A 21930-nucleotide genomic window follows, 5' to 3' on the forward strand; every position below is an offset into this window, starting at 1 on the left:
AGTAGAGGCGACGCAACTATGACGATCAGCCTGTAATCCCACCCACGTCGAGACGGCACTAAACTGCAGTGGAAAAGCAAGCTCAGAAAAGTAACTGAACCATAACGTGCAGTGGAAAAGTGCCATAACTGGATTGACTGCCTTCACAACTGCAGGAACATATTCTCTTATTCTTGAAGACAGTTTGGCTGCTCTATGGTCCAAAACCTCTGCCAATCACTATTGTGACTGCAGTGGTGGCTTGATTTTATTTTTCTGCAGCAGAATATTGGAATGATAGAAAGGTTTTTGTTCAAAAACTGCTCAACTCTAGAAATCTTAGATTTTTTGTAAAATATCAGCTGCTTTATCAGATACACGGTAGAACTACACAGAGAAGCAGCAAATACAATCTTAAACTGGATATTGACTTTCTTCTGATGTGACTGAAACAAATATGTTTTTATATATATTCTTTGCTGCACAAATTACATCAAATTTTAAATTATAATTAGAGCAGCTTGCTGAGCTAAACCTATTCTTAACAAGCAACATACCTGACAATGGTGTAATAGTAAGGGTTTCCATTCTTTTCCCAGTTGCTCATGCACTCAAAAAGAGCTAAGCATAACTTAAAAATGTTTTATAATCACTAAATACATTTCCACACTGGAAAAAAAAAAAAGATTTTGTGAAGTAAATATAGCAGAAAATATTTAGTATTTTCTACATTGAATAAAATATGAACTTGAAAATATTAAGTAAATTCTACATTTGTAGGCTACTTGTAAAAATGTATGCTCTAGCTTGCAAGTAAATGTTATTTCTGATTGATTGTTATCTTTACAAAGCATCATGTATGAATCCTAAAAGGAGAAAAAATTGTCATACATATTTGCTAATTTTAGTCAATTTACAGGTAAATAAAATTAGTTAATTTTACGTAACTTTTCGAAGCTTGTGATCCCAGCATCCACCGGGTTTGAATAATACAGTCTGTTAAATGTACTAGCATTTTCTGCCTGGAAAGTTTCCTAGGTTTTTTTTTTTATTATTTTTTTTTATTGTTCATTTGTTTTTAAGTAAACCTCACTCCAAATTTTTTCAGGGCATGATTTTTATAGATTTTATTCATTCCCATGACTTTTCCATGCCTGGAAATAAACATTTTACAATTCCCTGATGTTTCCAGTTGACCTTGGGAACGCTGTGTAATTGTAAGTGATATGTGCACAACTGTATAGTAAGACCAACTAAACTTGTCTTGTCGCTGAACCATTTAATCACATTATCTAATGAATGAAACTGTTAAATGCATAAGCGAGGGGCCTGGATGGTTGGTTGTGGAAGGAAAATAAATAAATAAAAACATACATAGAACACTGAAATTAGATAGTAATTAAAGAGTAATTACTACATAACCGAGTAAAAATATATGTTTTAATATGACATTCATGTTAAATGAAAACTGGATACAAAAGACACATGTACTGAAAGCAAAGCAAACTGGATGAACTTTAGAAGTCATCAACTGAATATTAGTGTTGCCAAATAAGAGTGTGGGTGTTAAATACAAAAAGAAACATGTAAACTGATCATACATTTAAACAAATGTGAAGTATAAAAATAGCACAAGTTTGAAACATCAAATAAATATGAAAGCAGTGTTTACAGTATGTGACATTATCCATTAAAATATAGAGGTTGTGCATTGTTACACAAACAGTGGAATCTCTTCATATCTGCAAATCTACAAGATATGAAATTACCCACTCATCTTTCTAAATACAACTTTTTTTTCTTCACTAATAAAGAATAATGTACCATTTGTGAGATTAAAATGCTGGTTCAAATTGTGCTGCTCAATAAAGATCTTCAAAACATTACATATCAAGGCCCATATGCAAACGTACACTCAGACTGCAGTGTGAAGATATCTGTTGCTGGCAAGTATGAATGTCATACAGCGTAGTGTATAGACCTACTGTATAGATGCTGCAGGAAAAAAAAACATTTTCAAGGCAAACTGTATCACAATCAATTGCACAAGTGTTAAAGCTTGGGCAAAGATATGCATGTGAACCATAAAAACATGAAAGACATGTTTTTACAATTTCAAGTACACAAATTTAAACTATGTATTTACATATTTTTAATTGCTCATAAAAAATAGGTTTGTAATGAAAAAAGTGTTTCAAATGTGTTAATACTGATTTGCAACATTTCTTTTTGATAAAACAAAGAAAAAAGGCACTACAGACTGCCAGAGAAAAAGTCTAAACTGAAATAGTGAACCATTCTCCATTTGAGAAAATTCTTTGAACATTCTATACAATGAATGTCCATGGACCACGCACCCCCCACCAATCAATAACTGCTCCATAGAGTTTGCATTTGTCCATCTCATTTTCCAAACTGGCCAGGAAACACAGCTTCTGCTGACCATCAGTCATTGGTTGCTCAAGTCATGTGATCCATCTGGGTATGCTGATTGGGTATCAGTCCCTCACTTATGGGCAATTACATCCACGTAGATTGTTACAGTGCCCGTGCTTGAAGATAAGAACAAAACAAGACTTTGATTGGTTGGGACCCTTAAGAATTGTAAGCCAGTGAGGGGGAAGGGTATTAGGAAATTACATCATGAGTATCGCTGTTCGGCCTCTGTCTAATTGATACAGGTGGGAGAGGTTTGCCATAGAAATCTGCAAATGAAAGAGTCATTAAAAAAAAAAAAAAGAGAGAGAGAGATATAGGTCAGCAATGTCCAATTTTTCATAGCTGCAACAATAAACAAGGATTAAATAACTTCCATTGACTAAATGGTTAAACTACATGATTAAAGGGATAGTTCAACCAAAAATGAAAATGATCTCATCACTTACTCATGCTCATTGCATCCCAGATGTGTATGGCTTTCTTTCTTCAGCAGAACACAAAGATTTTTAGGATAACTCAGCTCAGGTCCATACAATGCAAGTGAATCATGACTAGACCTTTCAAGCTCCAAAAAAATCACATAAAAGCAGCATAAAAGTAATCCATATGACTCCATTGGTTAAATTTATGTCTTTAGAAGCGATATGATAGGTGTGGGTGAGAAACAGATCAATATTACAATGCAATACATTTCCACTTTCACATTCTAAAAGTGGAATATTGATCTGTTTCTCACCCTAAGTGATTGCATCGCTTCAGAAGACATATTAAACCAGTGGAGTCGTATGGATTACTTATATGCTGCCTTTATGTGATTTTTGGAACTTAAAAGGTCTTGTCACCATTCACTTGCATTGTATAGACCTGAGCTGAGGTATCCTTCCAAAAACCTTTGTGTTCTGCTGAAGAAAAAAAATTCACACACATCAGGGATGCCATGAAAGTGAGTAAATTATGAGAGAATTTTCATTTTTTGGGTGAATTATCCCTTTAAATTTATAGGTAAAAGTGACACAGAACAATACAAGCAGCATTCAAAATATCCAACCTGTGAGTACCAGGAAAACAAATAATCACAGCACATGAATAGAGGTGTTAAAATGATTATGTTAGAAGCACTTGTTAGGCACAATATCAAGGTGTACGGTTGTGGTATATTTGTTGGCTGATGACAGATGACTGAACTGGGAGGATGTGATGGGGGGAAGCTTGCTGTGTGTATGAAGAGAAAACAAAGCTTTAAAGACAGAATGATGGGAGACTGTTGCATGGTTAGAAAACAAAATGGGACAAAAGAATGTTAATGATATGGTCGACATGCCGGGCAGGGACTACACGCAATGACATTAAACCGACAATTACCAGAAGGTCTTGTATCACCAAGAGGTTCAAGTTTGGGGAGCCTAGAAACTTTAGGAGTAGCCCATCCAACTAAAAGAAAAAAGTGAAAGGATTAGCTATTCTGAGTCATTAACTTGAAGCAACACACAGGAGAGCAATGACAAAACGTTGGTTAAAACTTGAAACAATTTGCACACAACATTTAATTTTGAAAATGTCAGCAAATGAAGATAAAGAACAAGTGTGTAATGGAGTCTCTCTCTCTGACTTTCCTGAAGCCTGCTGTAATTCAAAAACCAATTCACATATAAATGGATTTATAAATGGATGAATTTTTCAAGTCTTAGAAACAAGCGGTAAAAAAGGTATTCATACCTGGCAAGGAAGGAGGAGGGGGATTTTTGGGTGTTGCTTCATCTACCCTTAGAGGGTCGACTCTGTGCTTGCGTTTGAGTCGTAATTTACTTGTTTTCTTCTTGGCCTGCTCCACAGCTCCTGATTAAAGGTGACAGAAACATTTAACCCATGTGTTGTCTTCGTTTGTGCTAACACCTTTTGTGTTGCCGGTCAAAAATGACCGGCCCACTAAGATTGATAATAAATCTTTCATATTGCATATATTATCCCAAGATATTGCATTTGCTCTTTTTGTCAACTTCTTTTTTAATAATAATAACTTCTTTTTTGAACATATTTAAAATATATATATTTTTTTTATTGATAGAAGGACTAATTGAACTAAGCTTATACCCAGGCAGTGGGGGGCATTCCCTGCATAAATTAAAAATAATTATAATTATGTAATAAATTAATAACCACTTGCTTGATCTAAACAAAATAGGCGTCATTTTAAAACTTTGAATCTGGACTTTACAATGCATATAGCTGATCCTACCAATTATTAAATAAAGCTTTTTAATTTGCTGGCAAATAAGAACTGTTTTGTTCTCATAATTTGCACATTTTATCACAACAATTATATTTAGATTTGGTAAAACCATAAAAAAAAGATGAGATAGCCATGTGTTACATACGTTGGAAAGGGCTCAATTAGTAAAATGCAATGAGCAAATGTGTTTTACTCAGAGGCCAAACTGCAGTGAGTATAAGTGTATGAAATCCCCAATGACACACATAAATATAATAAACAGGAGTGTCTTTTTATCAAGTTTTTCCTTATTAATTCCTGAAACATACATATAACATAGACAATCACATACTGTAACTAACAGCAGATTATCCTGATTCAAACAAGCCCAAACACATATGATAAGTGGATCTTCAAATATTCCTTAAAGGGTGAACATGAAAAGATAATGCGCAAAAGGGTGCTCAACATGTTGTGGGTCTGTGTGTGTGCGTGTGTGTGTGCGCGCACACATGACCGTGGACTTTGTGTTTGAATACACACATCCACATATGTGCTCATCTAAAGGATTTGGATGCTCCTGAATACTTAATATTTCTGTTTTTTTTAGTCTAATCCATTCATTTCCAATGGCGGATCACTATAGACCGGGAACACCACAGGGGTACCAAAGTGAAATAAAACCAAGACAATTTTAGTAAAATGATCTAAAAATGTGTGTGTTTAGATGCCCTGTGTGAACAAAGTCATGGAAGTTTATTCCAACTGAATGAAATAAACTTCAGTTTAAAGAAAAAAAAAAAAAAAAAAAAAGTTACGTTTTGACCAGAACACAATATAAGGGTTAAAGGACTTTATCCACTGAAAAGGCACTACATCCTTCTCATGCTTCATATGCTTAATGTAATAATTTACTCAACCTCATGTATTTCAAACATGTATGACTTTGTTTCTTCCATGAAGCACAAAAGGAGACACCATTCACTTTTACTGTATGGGGGAAAAATGCAATGAAAGTAAAAGGTGACTGAAGCTAACATCCTGAACAACATCTCCTTTTGTGTTCTACTGAAAAAAAGAAAGTCATAAGATTTGGAACAACATGAGGGTGAGGGCATGGTGACAGAATTTTTAGTTTTGGGTGAACTATCCCTTTAATGGGATACAAGCTTGTATTCTAAATGAAACCTTTAACATCTCATTACTCTCAAACACAGAGTTCACTATTAGCATTGCAGTTTAATAAGCTCTTTTTGAGGAGTGAGAGAGGACCTACCTGATTCTGTGCTCTCTGGGGTCTGTCTCTCACTCTCTTCATCATCCTCTTCTTCCTCATCTTGGAGGGCTGTCTGTTCTTGTAAACTGCCCTGCTGGCCTTCTTCGCTCTGTCTCTGCATCTCTTTCTCCTTTCTCAGCCTGTCTTGATTCTGAATATTTCCTTATATACTGAGGATTTGCACCTTACATCATAATATCCACAATGCATAAAGTTAATGTTTTGACTTTTTGATAACCAACCTCAGTAACAAAATTGTTTAATGGCTGGAATGGGTTAACCATGCTGACATCATCTAGCTCCTCTTTGACTGTCCTCCCATCTTGCTCCTGCTTGTCTCTGTACATGTAAAATATCTTGATCAAACCATTTTTTGCATTTTGAATATTACATAATTTAACAATAATATTCACACTGAATTTCCATTTCTATTCCTTTCATTTAAAGGGATAGTTCACCCAAAAATGAAAACATTTACTCACCCTCATGCCATCCCAGATATGTATGACTTTCTTTATTCCGCAGAACGCAAACAAAGATTTTCAGAAGAATATCTCAGCTCTGTATAGGTCCATACAATGCAAATGAATGGAGTCCAACACTTTGAAGCTCCAAAAAGCAGATAATCACAGCATAAATGTACTCCATTAGACTCCAGTGGTTTAATACATGTCTTCTGAAGCGATCCAATTGGTTTTGGGTGAGAACAGACCAAAATGTAACTCATTTTTCACTATACGTTTTGACAGCAATCTCCTTGACGATCATGATTTCAAGCTCGATTACACTTCCTAGCACCATCTAGTGCGCTGCACATGAGTCAAGCACAAGGAAGTATAATCGAGCTGGAAATCATGATCATGCCTAGAGACTGCAATGGCAAGATGAACAGTAAAAAAATAGTTACATTCTGGTCTGTTCTCACCCTATATCAATTGGAACACTTCAGAAGACATGGATTAAACCAATAGCCATATGGATTACTTTTATGCTGCTTATATGTGCTTTTTGGAGCTTGAAAGTTTTGGATCCCATTCACTTGCATTGTATGGACCTACAGAGCTGATATATTTATCTAAATATATTTATGTTCTGCAGAAGAAAGAAAGTCATACACATCTGGGATGGCATCATGGTTAGTGAATGATGAGAGAATTTTCATTTTTGGGTGAACCAACCCACTAAGAAAAGGATTCAGACCTAATTCTATAACATATTAAAAAAAAGAAAAAAGAAAAAAAAGAAAAAAAAAGGAATGTTCCATGTTCAGTACAAGTTACGCTCAAGCTACAGCATTTGTGGCATAATATTGAATATCAAAACAAAATATTTTCGACACGCCCCTATTTTTTCTTTTATTGCCGTTACAGTAAGGCACATTAATGGAGCCTGTCCATTAATGTTCAAATACACACAGTTTCAACACTACATTATTTTAGTGTAATCATTTTGCAAACAAGGATTACAGGGTTGACAACGAAGTTGTAATATTGTATATAACTTTACAAAGATAAGGCTGGTAAGCAGGAGTGGACTGGGAAGAGAAATTGCCCTGGGATTTTACATAGAAACTGGCCTTTTCTGCATATCGCTGCCCCCTTCGGCATAACGCGGCAGCTCAATTGAGCTTATCGCAGCCAGCCCACCGGGCCGCCTGGTTCTCCCAATTGGCCAGTCCACCCCTGATCAGCCCCAAAGTGCATCGGCCCACCGGGAAAATGCCCAGTATGCCAGATTACCAATCCAGCCCTGTTTGTAAGTGATTTTATCACACAACACATATGGTGTTTACATCTTTTGGCTGTACTTTTGAAACAGTGTGTATTTTAAGGTTTTTAGGCTGGTCCCATTCATTTCCATTGTAAGTGCCTTACTGTAACCGCAATGTTTACTTTTTTCAAAAACAAAAAGGGACGAGTCGAAATTATTTGTTGCAATAATCAACATTATGCCAGAAATGCTGTCGATTGAGCTTAACTTGTATTGAACCCAGAATATTCATTTTAATATTAGAGCAAATAAAAACTTCCCATATTAATATGAAATCATTTTTGAATTAAACATCTTCTCAAACTATTCCCAGTGACTATGTGACTGACAAGTTCATATTTGGCCTGTTCCATTATTTTGAGTCACTATGACCAAGAAACACGTTAGTTGTGCACTAAATTAAAATGGAAAGTCTCAGCTTTCTAGTGATATAATTATGTTTCTAGTATTATGTTGCTGCAATATAATCATTTAAATGTTTGCTGAGAATTTTTTTACTTCAGTGCATAAATCTCAAAATGTGTTTCTGGTCAAAATGACTCAAAATGATGAAGCAGGCCACAAATGCTCTTGCCATATCTGAAAGAGGATACTGCCAAAAACTATAATCCAAGTGACATAGAGAGTATGTCCTGTCTACGCACTGACCTCTCCTCTCTGATCCGCCGAACTCTCTCTGCTCTTTCCTTCTTGTCCTGCTCTTCCTGGGCTTTTTGTTCTGCTGTATCTCTCTGCACACGCTCCGAAATTGCCTCGTAGTCCTTTGCAATATTGGTCAGGAGCCAGTTAAGGCCATTCTTGATGGATTTGTCCACCTTCTTTCCATAACCCAGCACTGCAGAGCAGGGCTCCTTAGGGCAGAGAATACAATGTTTAGCTTAGTTTTATATTACTTCTTTCCAACACTTTCTGATGTTTTGTAATTTCCTTTTTATTTAATAACTCCAGATCAAAACTGAAGCTGGGCTGATAGTAATTTAACTCACAATCTGACAGAGGCATTTATTCTCATTGACAAGTTTCTCCAATGACAGGCTTTCGATGATGTCTGCCTCAGCCAATGCACCATCTTGATCCTGTTTATTAGCCAGTCTGCAAACCAATCAGAAGAAACGAGAGGTTGGTCATAATTGCAGGCCCTTGGGTAAGCTGTCACAAACAAATGACCCAAGATCTGCACTTGAGGTGGACTGAATAATTAGCCTTGTGTTATAAAGCACTCTTGACACACTATATTTAGTCAAGGACATCTGCTCCTCACTCCTCCAGTTAATTAACAGAAATATAGATGATGACACACCGCCCTATTGCACTTGAACTAGAGGCGGGGCAATCATGCAAGAATGCTTGTGACTGATTTCAACATAACATTTATTAAATCCTCTGGGCTCATTAGCAAGCTGAGACTTGCAGGTGGTGGTGAAGATGGGCAACGAACATATCCAATCCCCATTCTCAACACGGTCACTGGAACAACATTCCTGTCCAGGGCTCAACGATAAGGATGGTTTGCTGGCCTGGGACCTGTTTGAGTGAGTTTCAGGCAGCCTGATCTCATGAAAATTACATGACAGTGGCAACACTGTTGCTAAATGAAATTAAGTGATTCATTACATTTCGCAGCAGTTTTAAGGTGAAATGTCCACTGAGGGGGGCTAAAAGCAAGTTTAATGTTTTCCCAAAAAGATTAGGTTAAGGTTAATGCTCTGTCAACTTTTAAATGAATAAAACCTACCTCCATAACCTAATAGTGTCATAAAAAGCAAATGTGAGTGTGAATGTGGTTTTTTTTTTTCTGTTTTGAAATGAACAAACCCAATGTCCCTAACCCTAACCGAAAGTATCACTGAAGCAAATGTGAGGTGAACAAAACATGCATCCTTACCCAAAACCCGACACATACACCTAACTGATAGTGTCATAAATGTTAGATGAAAAACGCAATAGCTGAAGAACCCACATCATTTTGTAGCACTCAGTGCTGTCACGATTATGAAATTTAGCTGACGATGAATTGTCAAATAAATAATTGTGATTATGACGATTAATATTCCGTTTTAGGGCTTTCACGGTTATGACGAATAATATTCTGTTTTAGGGCTTTCACGGTTATGACGAATAATTGTCTGTTTTAGGGCTCTCACTGTTACGACGATTAATTGTCTGTTTTAGGGCTTTCACTGTTACGATGATTAATTGTCTGTTTTAGGGCTTTCACTGTTACGATGATTAATTGTCTGTTTTAGGGCTTTCACGGTTATGACGAATAATTGTCTGTTTTAGGGCTCTCACTGTTACGACGATTAATTGTCTGTTTTAGGGCTTTCACTGTTACGATGATTAATTGTCTGTTTTAGGGCTTTCACTGTTACGATGATTAATTGTCTGTTTTAGGGCTTTCACGATTATGACAATTAATTGTCATACCAAATTGTTATACTTTTGTCATAGGTGTATACAGTATGTGATTCATAAACCTTAAGTCATTTATTCATATTTAAATTTTGCATAATTTTCTTTAACGCTTTAAAAAATTATGAATGACATTAAAAATGTATATAAAATATCATTACATTTCAAAATAATTAAAATATCTGTCTTTTTGGTCAACTTTAGGGGTTGATCCATATTGCATATACTGTACACCAGGGGTCAGCAACCTTTTTGACATGGAGTGCCATTTTTTATTTTCCTGGTCAATGGCTGTGCTGACGACCCACCAAAACAAACACATGCGCTTGTATGTGATTTTACAAAGTTTGAGTCCACTTGTGAAAATGTTTCTATTTTGCATTTTTCTAATTTAGTAGTTTATTTTTCATTAGAAATGACATTATCAGCATAACAGTTTGAGTGAAAAAGTTGTGCAAAGCCCAATGATTATGATATAATCATGATGCTGCGTGTGAATTTTCACAGAGCATCTTGTGAAAGTTTTCCTAATTCCATCACGTATTGTTCTGAAAGCAAAAAGAAACAAATGAAACATGTAATGTAGGTTGTCATCTGCGCAGCCTGACCGAAGCAAAGCGGGCGCGTTTACTCACGCAGTCATGATAAATTGAGTCCGCCTGGTAAATCGAGTCCCCATGGGGGTAACCATTTGTAATGCCCGAGCAAAAACCTATCATGTTATTGTGATAGCCTACACTTCAATGAAAGCGCAAATGGCTTGCACACGCTGCACGAGTCTGTTGGGTTTACTGCAATCTCGTCACATTTTATCTTTTTGTTTAGCCTCCCATTCAGCTCATGAAAACACGATGCGTGATCATGAGGAAGGATTACATCAAGATGTAGATTGGAATGCAGGTGCGGAACATCATATGAATAAAATATAATCTACTCCTCTTTCCGTTGCTGGCGTGCCAGCGATTACCCCTCCGCGTGCCAATGCTGGCACGTGTGCCATATGTTGCCGGCCCCTACACTGTAGTTGTTGGAAACCAGCCAACTTGAATAGCTATTATATTAAAGTATGCAATAGTAAAATATTTGGCCAAAATTATTCGCTTTCAAACGTTAAGGCTCTTCAATTAAACCTATGAGCCCTATTTCACATGAAGACCGAGATTCTGTGTTCTATAATCGCCATAGAAATAGAGTAAGTCGGCATGACACAAACTCCTGCGTGACATTAACACTGTGTGTATGAACCCACAATGACAAATAGCATTCGCCATAACACGATCGTTAAATGAAAATGAAACCGGGGTGCTTTGCATTCACTAAAATCTGTGTTTATATTTTCGCTGGAGTTTGGTGTGAACCTCCGCAGACAATGCTTGCATCACAGCACTTCAAGTCTGGTTCAGAAGCGGTTAATCTCCACACGCTCTTCAGAAGCTGCACTCAGTGCAGTCTGCAGTGCGGCTCAGTGAGACAGTCGGAGTTCAACTGAATGAGACACACAAACACACAGTTCATTCCATTATTTGGACAGTAAAATGTGATTGGAATTTTAAAGTGCACAATAACCATTGTTAGATCAAATAACTTTGATCAGACGATTATTTAATACAGGCCAGGTGGCGCTTCTATGATACTTTCAACTCACGTGTCAACTCACGTGCTGTACTGGTGTCGAACCTGGGTCTTCCACGTTCAAAGTCCGAAACTCTTATCAGTCATGCTTGAATAAGCTTGCATATCCAGTTAAAACTTGTATAAAGTGTTAATCTGCCATATCACTTGTGATTTGTGTGAAAGAGAATAAAACTCGTTCTTGTTGCACCTCTAGTGTATATTTCATAGAAAATTGCAGCGATATGTAGAACGAGGCAGGTAAAACTAATTTATCAAAAATGTATTTATAGTAATGTTTATTTACTATGAGACCAGGTTGGTTTCGGGCCAGTTGATGAAACTGTCACTTGCCCGATTGGGCCAGTGCTGCTTTACCACTTATAATCTTACAGTTGTTGATTTTGTACATGCATGTTTTAATGCCTTGCAAAATGAAACACATGGTTTTCTGTGATGTTCTGAATGTTGCTGTTGCAAATTCTTCTGATTTGAACTTATCACAAAAGCATATAGCAGCTAACATGTCTTGGAAGCATCAGTACAAATGGGTTGAAAAATTCAGACCAACCAATCAGTAATGTTTTGCATCTTATGCCATCGCTTTCTAGCAAAAGTCTATAAATGTATAGTTTTGTTGTTGCTGTATAATTCCAGCTATTGTTGCAAATTACAGTACAAACATAGTTTTTACTTTTTTTATATAAAGAAAATGTAACATTGACTTCGAAGTATAAAAAAAACATTCTGGCACATAAAATGCATTGTTTTGTGGTGGGACCAATAGAAATGTTGGCAAAGCAAGCCGGGCCAGCCAAAAAACTCCTTTAGCTCTGCTGTCAAAGAAACAGTCCTGACCCTATCCATAACCTAGCCCTAAAATTAGAGGGAAATGATAGGTTGATAAGAATGGTGTACAAGGCCCTAACCCTAGCCCTAAGCCTAAACCTAACATTACCCTAAACCTAACACTAAAATCTGACTGGTTGATAGAAATAATGTTCCAGGATTTACAAGGATGTAGATCCAGGAACATCTGCTACTTGGCAAAAACAGGGTCACCTTCACAATACAGGCATTCCCCAGGGTTATGTTTTGAGCCCTCTTCTATTCTTCTAATAAATACAAAGCTGTTAAACAGCTCCAACACAGTTGTGATGGGCCTGATCACAAAGAGTGCTGAGGAGAAGAATCTGACACTGTAATGTTGGGGTAATTCTTTTTTACTAAATACCAGTAAGAACAACGTGCCGATCGATAACTTGACATGAACCGCTTAATCTGACAGAGGCTCCTCAATACCTTTACTATCTCAGCCACCTGGGGAAATTGAGGATGGGCCCCCAGGTGCTTAGATCTTTTAACAGCTGTACAATTGAAAGCGTTCTGTCAGGTAGTATAACTTCATGGCAGTGGAGCTGCACCACACAATACTGTAAAGACCTGCAGTGGGCAGGGTATGGTAAGTTAAATCTATCAATAGTGTTTTGCTACCCAACATGTAGGATACCAGTATAAGTGGAACCCAGCCACCCATTCAAATGCCTCTTCCATTTGTCACGGTCCTGTCACCTTGTCAGATTGGGTCTCTGTCTCACGCTTTGACAGAGACACAATCTGACAAGGTGACAGGACCGTGACACCATTATTTCCAGAGTGTATTCAGAATCAGATCATAATTGGATGTGTGACACTAACCATTCTTTACCCATGGATACTTAACCCCACCTTTCCACACACAAATCTGCATATCTCATCAGTATGTACATAAATTTTTCTGTTCTTAATTTGTTTTTTGTATATGGCAGTGCTATATATTTGTTGTGTATAGGGCTGCACAAATAATCATATTTTAACAGTGATCACGGTTTCTGCCTCTCCCGATTAATTAAGCATAACCGTGTGTGGTATTAGTGAGCTATTAGGCAAAAAAATAGCAGCCAGGTAAAGTTGCAAATTGTTAGATATTCTCATTATTGGCTGTCTCTATAGATAACAGACCAAATCAAAAACTCTTTAGAATTTCATTTTCACCTCACCGATCACACTCTCTTCAGAAGTTCGCTATGACCAATCTGTATTACTTTCAAGCAAGCTCTGAAATATAGAGCAGTGTCATATGGCTCGTATATGCGCCGCTGTCTGTAGCATATTACACATGGTCTCAGAGCATTTCTTTGAGCAGATGTGCTCAGAGTTCAGTTCGCTTCAGATTTACTTTAATTACAAATATGTCTGGCCAAAATACAAGTTACCAAACAAATCTAAAGTAACTCCATGACACCGGGGTTTTGTGGACCAAAGAGGAGATGAGTGCATTTCAGCATGTTTGGAATGAGGAGCACAAAGCTGTTGTCTTCCTTCAGATCTCCACCAAAATAAGAGCTTGAGGTGGCATAGCAATGCTGCGTGAACATAAAAAATTATTACAGAAATATATTAGCATTGTACATAATAATAATAATAATAATAATAATAACAACAAAGTATTATGTAAGGAATAATTATCGACGAACCGTTGAAGTATTGAAAAATAATGCACTCCTGAAGTGGTAATGCAGTCACGAAGCGCAGCAGTGTTTTAAAGCACTTAATGGAGTAACAATGTAGTGCTTTGTGTGTGAGCGAGCGAGAGAGAGAGAAACTGAGAAACTGAGAGAGACTGCGTGTTGGATTACCTGTGTTTGCAGCGGCTCAGCAGTTACATCGCTTCAGATTGCCAAGATGTAAGTTTATGTATACTTCTCAGCAGCAACGTTGTCATATCTCCATCCTTGTATATAGCTTTTCCGTTGCTAAACAACTGTTTAAAACCCACTGAGTCACAGCGGTGTGCTGACATGAAGGCTCTGTTTGTTTCTCACGAGTTTGTGTGTGTGTGTGTGTGTGTGTGTGTGTGTGAGAGAGAGAGAGAGAGAGAGAGAGACACAGGAGGAAGGGAAGCACAAAGATGCTTTCCACAGATATAAATAGCCATTTCGGATTATATAGAAACTGTTGTATTGATCAAATCGTGGGGGTGCATTGACATCTAGGCTCTGTTTGTTGGTTGTGACTTGAGTCTCTATATGTGTGTGCATATGTACGTGTGTTTAGTGTGTGTGTGTGTGTGTGTGTGTGTGTGTGTAGTGTGTGTGAAATAAACTGAAATAAATTTAGGATATTATAGCCATTGTTTGTCATTCTGATCCAATTTAATGAACCAGTGTTTTTGTTTTAATTGGTTATTTTGCTGTGGTAGCCTGTACAACTCTATGAAATAACGGAAATAATTTGGCGAAGTGATATGGAACCGTAATGCGGTCAAGACCTTGAACTACTTCATAGCCGTGCATTTACTGGAAAATAATTGCACACCTTAGAATCAAGCATTCAACAGACCCGTGGTATAAATTACAATAACATAATCTTCAAGATGATTGGATTCCAAAAATAATGAAAAGTGAGCTGAGACCCTATCAAAAAGTGTTTTACTTGTTTATTTATTTTACATTTTCTTATTTTTAAAAACAGTGATACCATATTCTTTTGATTTGGGCTAAAATAAATGAGCAATATATCTGCTGAAGTGTAAATCTGTTGAAGTTCTAAAAGGACAGAACAATTTTGATTAATAATAGTTTAATTATCATCTAGTTGTTTTAACTATTATTGTGCAGCCCTAGTTGTGTATTAATTTTATCATTGTCTACTGCATCTACTGTTCTGATGTATTAATGATAAAAATGAGATTTAAAAATTCACTGCCATCCCAGTTGAACAAGAGACAAGTAACCTTGCGCAGTAAATCGAGCAGTTCTCTGTTCATTTGTCTTTAAACTGTGTGCATTTTTAAAAGTCCATCTCATCTTCCATGTTTGAAGAACTGTGCAGATCGGCCATTAAGTCAAGTTCAACAATAAGAACAAGTCAATCTTTAAAAAAACTCACACTAATACAGGTTTGCCAGCAATACGAGGATGGCGGAGGACCTCAGCCATTGTGTCTCTCGTCTCCTGGATCCTCTGGACATCGCTTGAGTCCACAACAAACACCACTCCATACGATTCTGAGTAGTAGTTATTCCAGATGCCACGAATACGCTTTCCACCACCCAGATCAAAGATTGTGACCTGAAACTTCCCCTGCTTTAAGTCCACCTTTGAGAAGCCCACAGTAGGTGCTACATCTGAAGGACTTTCTATGACAGAAATGTACACATTGTGAGAACGCTTCAATGCTTATAAAATAAATAAATACTAAATAACATAAAAAAATCCTCAAGAAAATATTAAAGTGAAGATTTACCTCCCTGAATACCTCTGACAGTGGCTGTTTTTCCTGCATTGTCCAATCCCACCATTACAAGAGTCACTTTCCTGTAAGACAACAGATAGAGCTTCATTTCATTTTCTGTCACCCACAAACTTGCCATATGTCAAGACGGTCCCTCTAAAGAGAAATAAGGGTTTTTAGTAAATGCACAGAATGAAAAGTTCATTAGTTTATTAAGACAAGTTAATGCACTTATTACCTCTTGCCGAATATGTAAACTTCACATTAAGTTACGAACCCACCCACAGCAGTGAGCCAAGACAAGCTAAGCCTGTACGTTAATGCATCTTCTCTTTATACTGGTAAAACACACTGTGATAAAATGGATGATTCAGCATACCACACACAAAGTAAATAATGCTGCCTTTTCCTACACTAATGACATCCAAAATATACATTCTATGAAAAGCGATCAGGGGCTGTGGAGACAGCTGTTTAAACTTCCAGACTTCCAAAAACAATATAGGGCTTAAGAGGCATAGCAAGGCATCAGCGGAATAGCACAACCTTTTCAACACCCTGTTCAACCCAGCAACCTTAATATAATTCTAAAGAAATGTCAGACAAACACATGGGCTAGACAGCATAAACAAACATTGAAGAGACCACCATTTCACAAAGGAAAATAATCTTAAATCCTTACGGCTACCAAACACATAAACACACCCAAAAAGATACTTAACTGCGGCACTTGCGCCGCAGGGACATCAGGCGCACTATCCAGGTGACAGTTCTCTGCAGCCAGGAGGCCTTCATAGAGACCAGGAATAAGGCTAGATGCCAGTTAGCTTTTCCTGGTCTTCAGTTGTTTTTGTTCACACATCTCTCTTCTGGCCCTTGATCAGCTCTGTAGCTGAGGGATTAGCTGAGGATTTCTACTTAGCCCAACAAGATCAGAGATGGGTGCTAGAGGACACACTTTGTTCAGCCAATCAAATGAAGCCAATATGTTAGACAATTTGCCGTCACCTGTGGGCCTAAGTGCTGTCAGTGGAGAGCTAGTCTCCTAAACATCACTGGCACTTTTGGGGCCAAACATCTCCATTGCATACAGACGACTGACCCAGATTTTGGCTTATCAAGCCTCCTGTTACAGGCACAGCAGGTGATGCGAGTACTCAAGATATTTATCACTTGGGTGTAAGGCTTTGCCAGACTAGGAGTCATTTGTAAACATATACAGTGGAAGGTGCAGGTAGGTTTCATTACAGGTGCCCGATGTCTCTTTAACACTGCAGTATGGGAGAGTGTGATAAGCAGTTTAAATTGTTACCTTGGTAATAACAACGAGAGAGTAAAACGAAGTAAAACTAATAGGCTACCTTAAATTATAATTTAGGGTGTCTCCCATCAATGGAAATAAAAAAACTAATATGGGTAAATGATGTGACGCTAATTATTATTGTTTTTATTTTATTTTTATGGATCTATTAAATTATTCAAAAATACATTAAACATGTAATTTAAACAAAACAATTACTTGAACACACCTCTGCTATGATAAACATGCTTTCAATTTCTAAGTCATTTTGATATTTTTCTGGGGCATAAAGTAAAAAAATGTGGTGTAACCATCTGGAGACAGTAAAATAAATACAGATTCTTGAAAACTTCTTTAAAAAAAACATTTGCAGTCGTGCAGAATAATCTTTTACTATATTATTATATATTATTTCTTTAAAAAAAATAAGCAGTGAATCAATTTTATTGATTTATTATTTTATTGATTATTGAATTTTATTTTAAAATAAAATAAAAAACAAATCAGAGAGGACCCTCTTAGACTCTCTTGATAGTGCTGTCATGAGAGTCTAAGAGGGTCCTCTCTAACTTATGTTTTTTTATTTTATTTTTGTCATAGAACAACAAAATGGTTACCTGCATGTAGGTTACACCACCTGACTTTGATTTGGTTGACAACAGGTTTTCAGATATTAGCTAATATTTTAAAATAAAATTGATTCACTGCTTTTTTTTTTTTTTTTTTTTTTAAGAACAATTTATAATAATATAGTAAAAGATTATTCCGCATCACTGCCTACATTTAAAAATATTAAACAAATGGTGTAACCATCAAGTAAAATATTTTTTGAGTCACCATTATCAAGATGTTTTCTTAGGGTTGCTCCATTTGACCTGAACAAACTGTGCTTTTCATATTATTTTTCTAATTGGAACTCTTACTAGTAAAAATAAAATTGTAGAGCTCTCTAATTGAAATTTTTACTAGTAAAAATGCTATTATGACGAGTAACGCTTAGAACATTAAAAGATAATTTGGCCTTCCATAGATATGTGACACTGGAATTTCAACTAGTAAGAAATGAATTGCAGATATCTGTAATTGCGTTTTGAATGGGAGTGAATGACAGATCATTGTGAAATCCTACTAGTGAAAATGCAATTACAGATATCAATAATTACAGTTTTTACTAGTGGAAATTCCATTTTTGATATCAAGAATGTGCATTTCTACAAGTGAGGACGTCATTTTTTTATATCAATAATTAACATTTTTACTAGTGCAAATGTAATTACTGATTTCAAGAATTGTCGTTTTCACTAGAAGAAATGACATTCCTGATATCAAGAATTAGCATTCTAACTAAAATTGTAATGTAATTGGCATATCAAAAATGTATATCCTGTGAATGATTAAAAGTCAAAAGGGCTTGCCATAGGCAGCTGTAAATATGCACATGCCCTTTCTAAGAATACTGTCACATGACAAAAAATTTGCAAAGTTTCCTAAATTTAAAGGGATGGCACATTGTATCCCATTGTCTCCTATGTGTATGTTAAGAGTAGACTACTTATCAACAGAGTATACCAGACATGAGGAATTCAATGCTGAAATGGAAAATGACACCAGCTCTAATGCAACCTCACGAGGAAACGATGGATATACTTCCTGGAAAATGCACTGGCTGTTTTCTTACAATATGACATTGTTTATAATCTGTTTATAATCGCTTCCCTCTACCTCTCTACAACACGTAACCTAACTGACTGTATAAATAAAAAACAGTCGATTTATTTGGAGTTTGCTGCAGGATTGCTCTGTCCAGAGCATTATACATGTCACAGATAAATAATATAGAGTAGGGGGGTTCTTTGACAGATGTGTGCAGGTATACAGTAAATATCTCAACTTTCTCTCTGACACAAGCGATTAAAGTTACAGACACTCACCTCGCAGGCTCTCTCCACCTTTTCAACCAGTTACAGCAGTTCGCCATCAGGCTGAACATCTCACCCAACGCTTGAATCGAGAATTATTATTTCATGACAGCCGCTTTGGCTTATTGGTGCGTTGACCGGCAGTCTTTCGTTGTATTTTCTTATCAAACCGTTATCTGCTAGCAAGCTTTTATCTGCTTGCCTGAACACCTTGTAAAGATTTGAGTGCAGGCATTTTGTTTGGTACAACTAGTGGGAAATGAGAGCAAATCTAAAGATTGTCATTTAAGATAAATCATTGAATATTCGTACTGTTACTTCGTAAAGTGAAATTTCATAGGTTCAGTTACATGTTAAATGGTTAACTGGTTAGCCAAATACAAGCTACTAAAAGACTAATGCAAACAGACACCCATCAAAATGAAGTCAGAGTTTAAATACAGATTAATCAAGCAATTGTCAACAACACTCAAACAAAATAACAGCTTGTCATTTGAACTAATTTTAACCTCGCTCCCTTTGCCAATCAATGCAGCCTCAATCAAACTTGACTGGCTAACCAGTTAGCTACTGCATACGACACATGAAAACTATTAAATTGCATATCATATCATCAAAGCGAGAATTTGATAGGATATTAACTATGCGGTAAAATTATAAAACCTTTCAAGGGTATTACTTTCCATTTTATGCCGTTTTTGCAGACGTGGTGTTTTTCTAACTGTTAGCTTTCTAACAATCCGCTTTGTTTACCAAGCTGAATCTGGCTGCTATGGCTGCAGCCGCGATTGCTTAAGGTTGTGGTTGCCAGGTGTTTGTACTCACGACGCAAGATATAAACCAACAGTCTTTTATTTAAACAAGGTCTTTGCTTTTTACCTTGTTAGCATATGTGTGTAGTCTGAAAGCCTGGTTGATACACTTTAACCCTTAATTGTTAATGCACAACAAATCGCGATAGTGTTTAGAGCTGTTTAGGTTGTAGTCCAAAAACCCGGAAGAGAATTAATCATGGGTTCCCTCGGGATTTTCCTATGGGTTTTTATGAGGGGAATTTATGAGTAAAATAAGGTCTGTGATAAACATTACTTGATGATACGTGGATGTTTTGTTCAATATAAATTACACAGTCATAGGCTTACATGAATTTTGAAGCTGTACTGAATTGCATTCTTAGTTTAAAAAACACATAGTGACTTCAGAATTCACGTTTGAGATCTGAAAGTGTGTAATTTATCATTAAGTTCACCACAGACCTTATTTTACGCTTACGTTTAAAAACCTCATTGGAAAATCCAGAGGGAACCAGGGCGGATTAGACTTCCAGGTTCGCCTGCAAATTGACGTCACGGCTGAACATCCCGGAAAACAATTCGCAATGGGATCCCTCTGGATTTCCCTATGGGTTTTTATAATGGGGTTTTTGAACTTGAGTAAAATAGGAAAATCCCGGAGAAACAAATAGGAAATTAGACTTATAGTTTCACCTACAAATTGACGTCACGATTGAACAGCGCTACTGAAAGCGAGGAGAAAGAAAAAAATTCAGTGCAAAATCTGGTCAGTCACCTGGCAACACTGTAAAACGGCTAAAATGGAATAATAGCGCCTCCAGTGGAAAGAGTTGTAAACAAAAGTATAGCTAAATTCTTTTAACATACCAGTGGGTCCATCTCTATGGCACAGTTCTATCTGTGGGGGAAAAAAAAACAAAAAAAAAAAAACAATATTAGCATGTTTTCTCTGAGCGTGTACATGACTCAATTGCAATGTAAAATAAGTAATCAGGATGTCTTACAGTAAACAAATGCACTCCACTCCCCTTCAAATATGTTTATTTATTAATCAGGACAAAAAAAGGCTTTTGATATATAAACCCTGCCACCCAATCCAATTATATGCTATTTATATTCTTCAAACATTTACAGAAGATACAAAACAAAACTGAATAAATAACACTGTTGCTGTTCTTCAGTGGAACAGCTTTAAACATGCCTCTTTTTGAGACAATTTAATCCTCCCCTTAAAATGTTCTTGATTCTTAAGAGAAGTCATTTAGAATTTGTAACACCAAATGTCCAAAGAGTCTGTGTGGCACATATACACTCCCATGTTATCAGAAGAATTTGCAATCTTGCGAGCTTTGAGAGTAGGCCTTTTAGCAGCCCAACCTGCTTTTATAGACCAACAGTTCTTCAGGTGTTTACAACTACTTGAAAGTCCTTCATAAAGACTTGGTGTTCAGATCTTCCAAAGCATCCACTGAATTACACATAAGCAAGAAAAAGACATTTGCAAAATGCAGTTAGTAACAATTTACAAATATGGTCACAGAGCAAGTATTTTCAAATAAGAAAAGAACTTATTTAGAGTGTGCTTGCAATACTTGAGCTTGAACAGCCTATGTGTTTCATCTAGTATTTCTGCTCTTAACACTGGCATACAACTGACTGCCTGACACAACATAGCCAAGCCTTTCATTAACCACCAGACTGAGCACAATATTTTGTGCTTTCTTAGCAGAACAGGTACAAAGACCAGAAATACAAATTACTCTAGTAAGTCGTGGTTCTGGTTGATCTCTGACAACCAGGAATTGAAAAGACAAACAAACAGGCGGACAGCAAGTGATGACAATAGTCAAAAAGCAACTTATAATATAAGCAACTTAAAAATATAATAATATATTAAAGACAAAATTATTGTTTTGCTAGCAAAGCAGATGACCTATATATATATA

General features: G+C 36.6%; 1 protein-coding gene across 5 annotated transcripts; it reads right to left on the bottom strand.

The window, feature by feature from the left end:
- Positions 1-1169: 1169 nt before the first annotated feature.
- Positions 1170-20990, bottom strand: LOC127444314 (ADP-ribosylation factor-like protein 13B). Of its 5 annotated transcripts, none has more exons than XM_051703599.1 (11): positions 20070-20825; positions 15984-16054; positions 15627-15876; positions 8660-8765; positions 8322-8524; positions 6146-6242; positions 5904-6054; positions 4135-4254; positions 3781-3849; positions 2620-2684; positions 1171-2531 (listed from the first exon to the last, which is right to left on the bottom strand). In XM_051703599.1, exons 1-11 carry the CDS (start codon positions 20078-20080, stop codon positions 2490-2492), a joined length of 1185 nt encoding a protein of 394 aa, XP_051559559.1. In that variant the 5' UTR covers positions 20081-20825; the 3' UTR covers positions 1171-2489. The 5 variants fall into 5 exon arrangements, with proteins under 5 accessions (XP_051559563.1, XP_051559559.1, XP_051559560.1 ...); XM_051703600.1 differs by lacking the exon at positions 20070-20825 and adding an exon at positions 20852-20990 and having other exon boundaries at positions 1172-2531; XM_051703598.1 differs by lacking the exon at positions 20070-20825 and adding an exon at positions 19203-20052 and having other exon boundaries at positions 1172-2531.
- Positions 20991-21930: the final 940 nt, after the last annotated feature.

The sequence above is a fragment of the Myxocyprinus asiaticus genome, chromosome 7, assembly GCF_019703515.2.
Source record: "Myxocyprinus asiaticus isolate MX2 ecotype Aquarium Trade chromosome 7, UBuf_Myxa_2, whole genome shotgun sequence".
Taxonomy (NCBI): domain Eukaryota; kingdom Metazoa; phylum Chordata; class Actinopteri; order Cypriniformes; family Catostomidae; genus Myxocyprinus; species Myxocyprinus asiaticus.

Excerpts from the sequence above, each read along its gene's own strand:
- LOC127444314 (XM_051703598.1), bottom strand. The coding sequence starts at position 19,261 with ATGTTCAGCCTGATGGCGAACTGCTGTAACTGGTTGAAAAGGTGGAGA. Across the intron at positions 4,255-5,903 it reads CCCAGAGAGCACAGAATCAG|GAGCTGTGGAGCAGGCCAAG; the intron begins GTAGGTCCTCTC and ends ACCTTTAATCAG. Across the intron at positions 2,685-3,780 it reads TGGTGATACAAGACCTTCTG|ATTTCTATGGCAAACCTCTC; the intron begins GTAATTGTCGGT and ends TTTCATTTGCAG.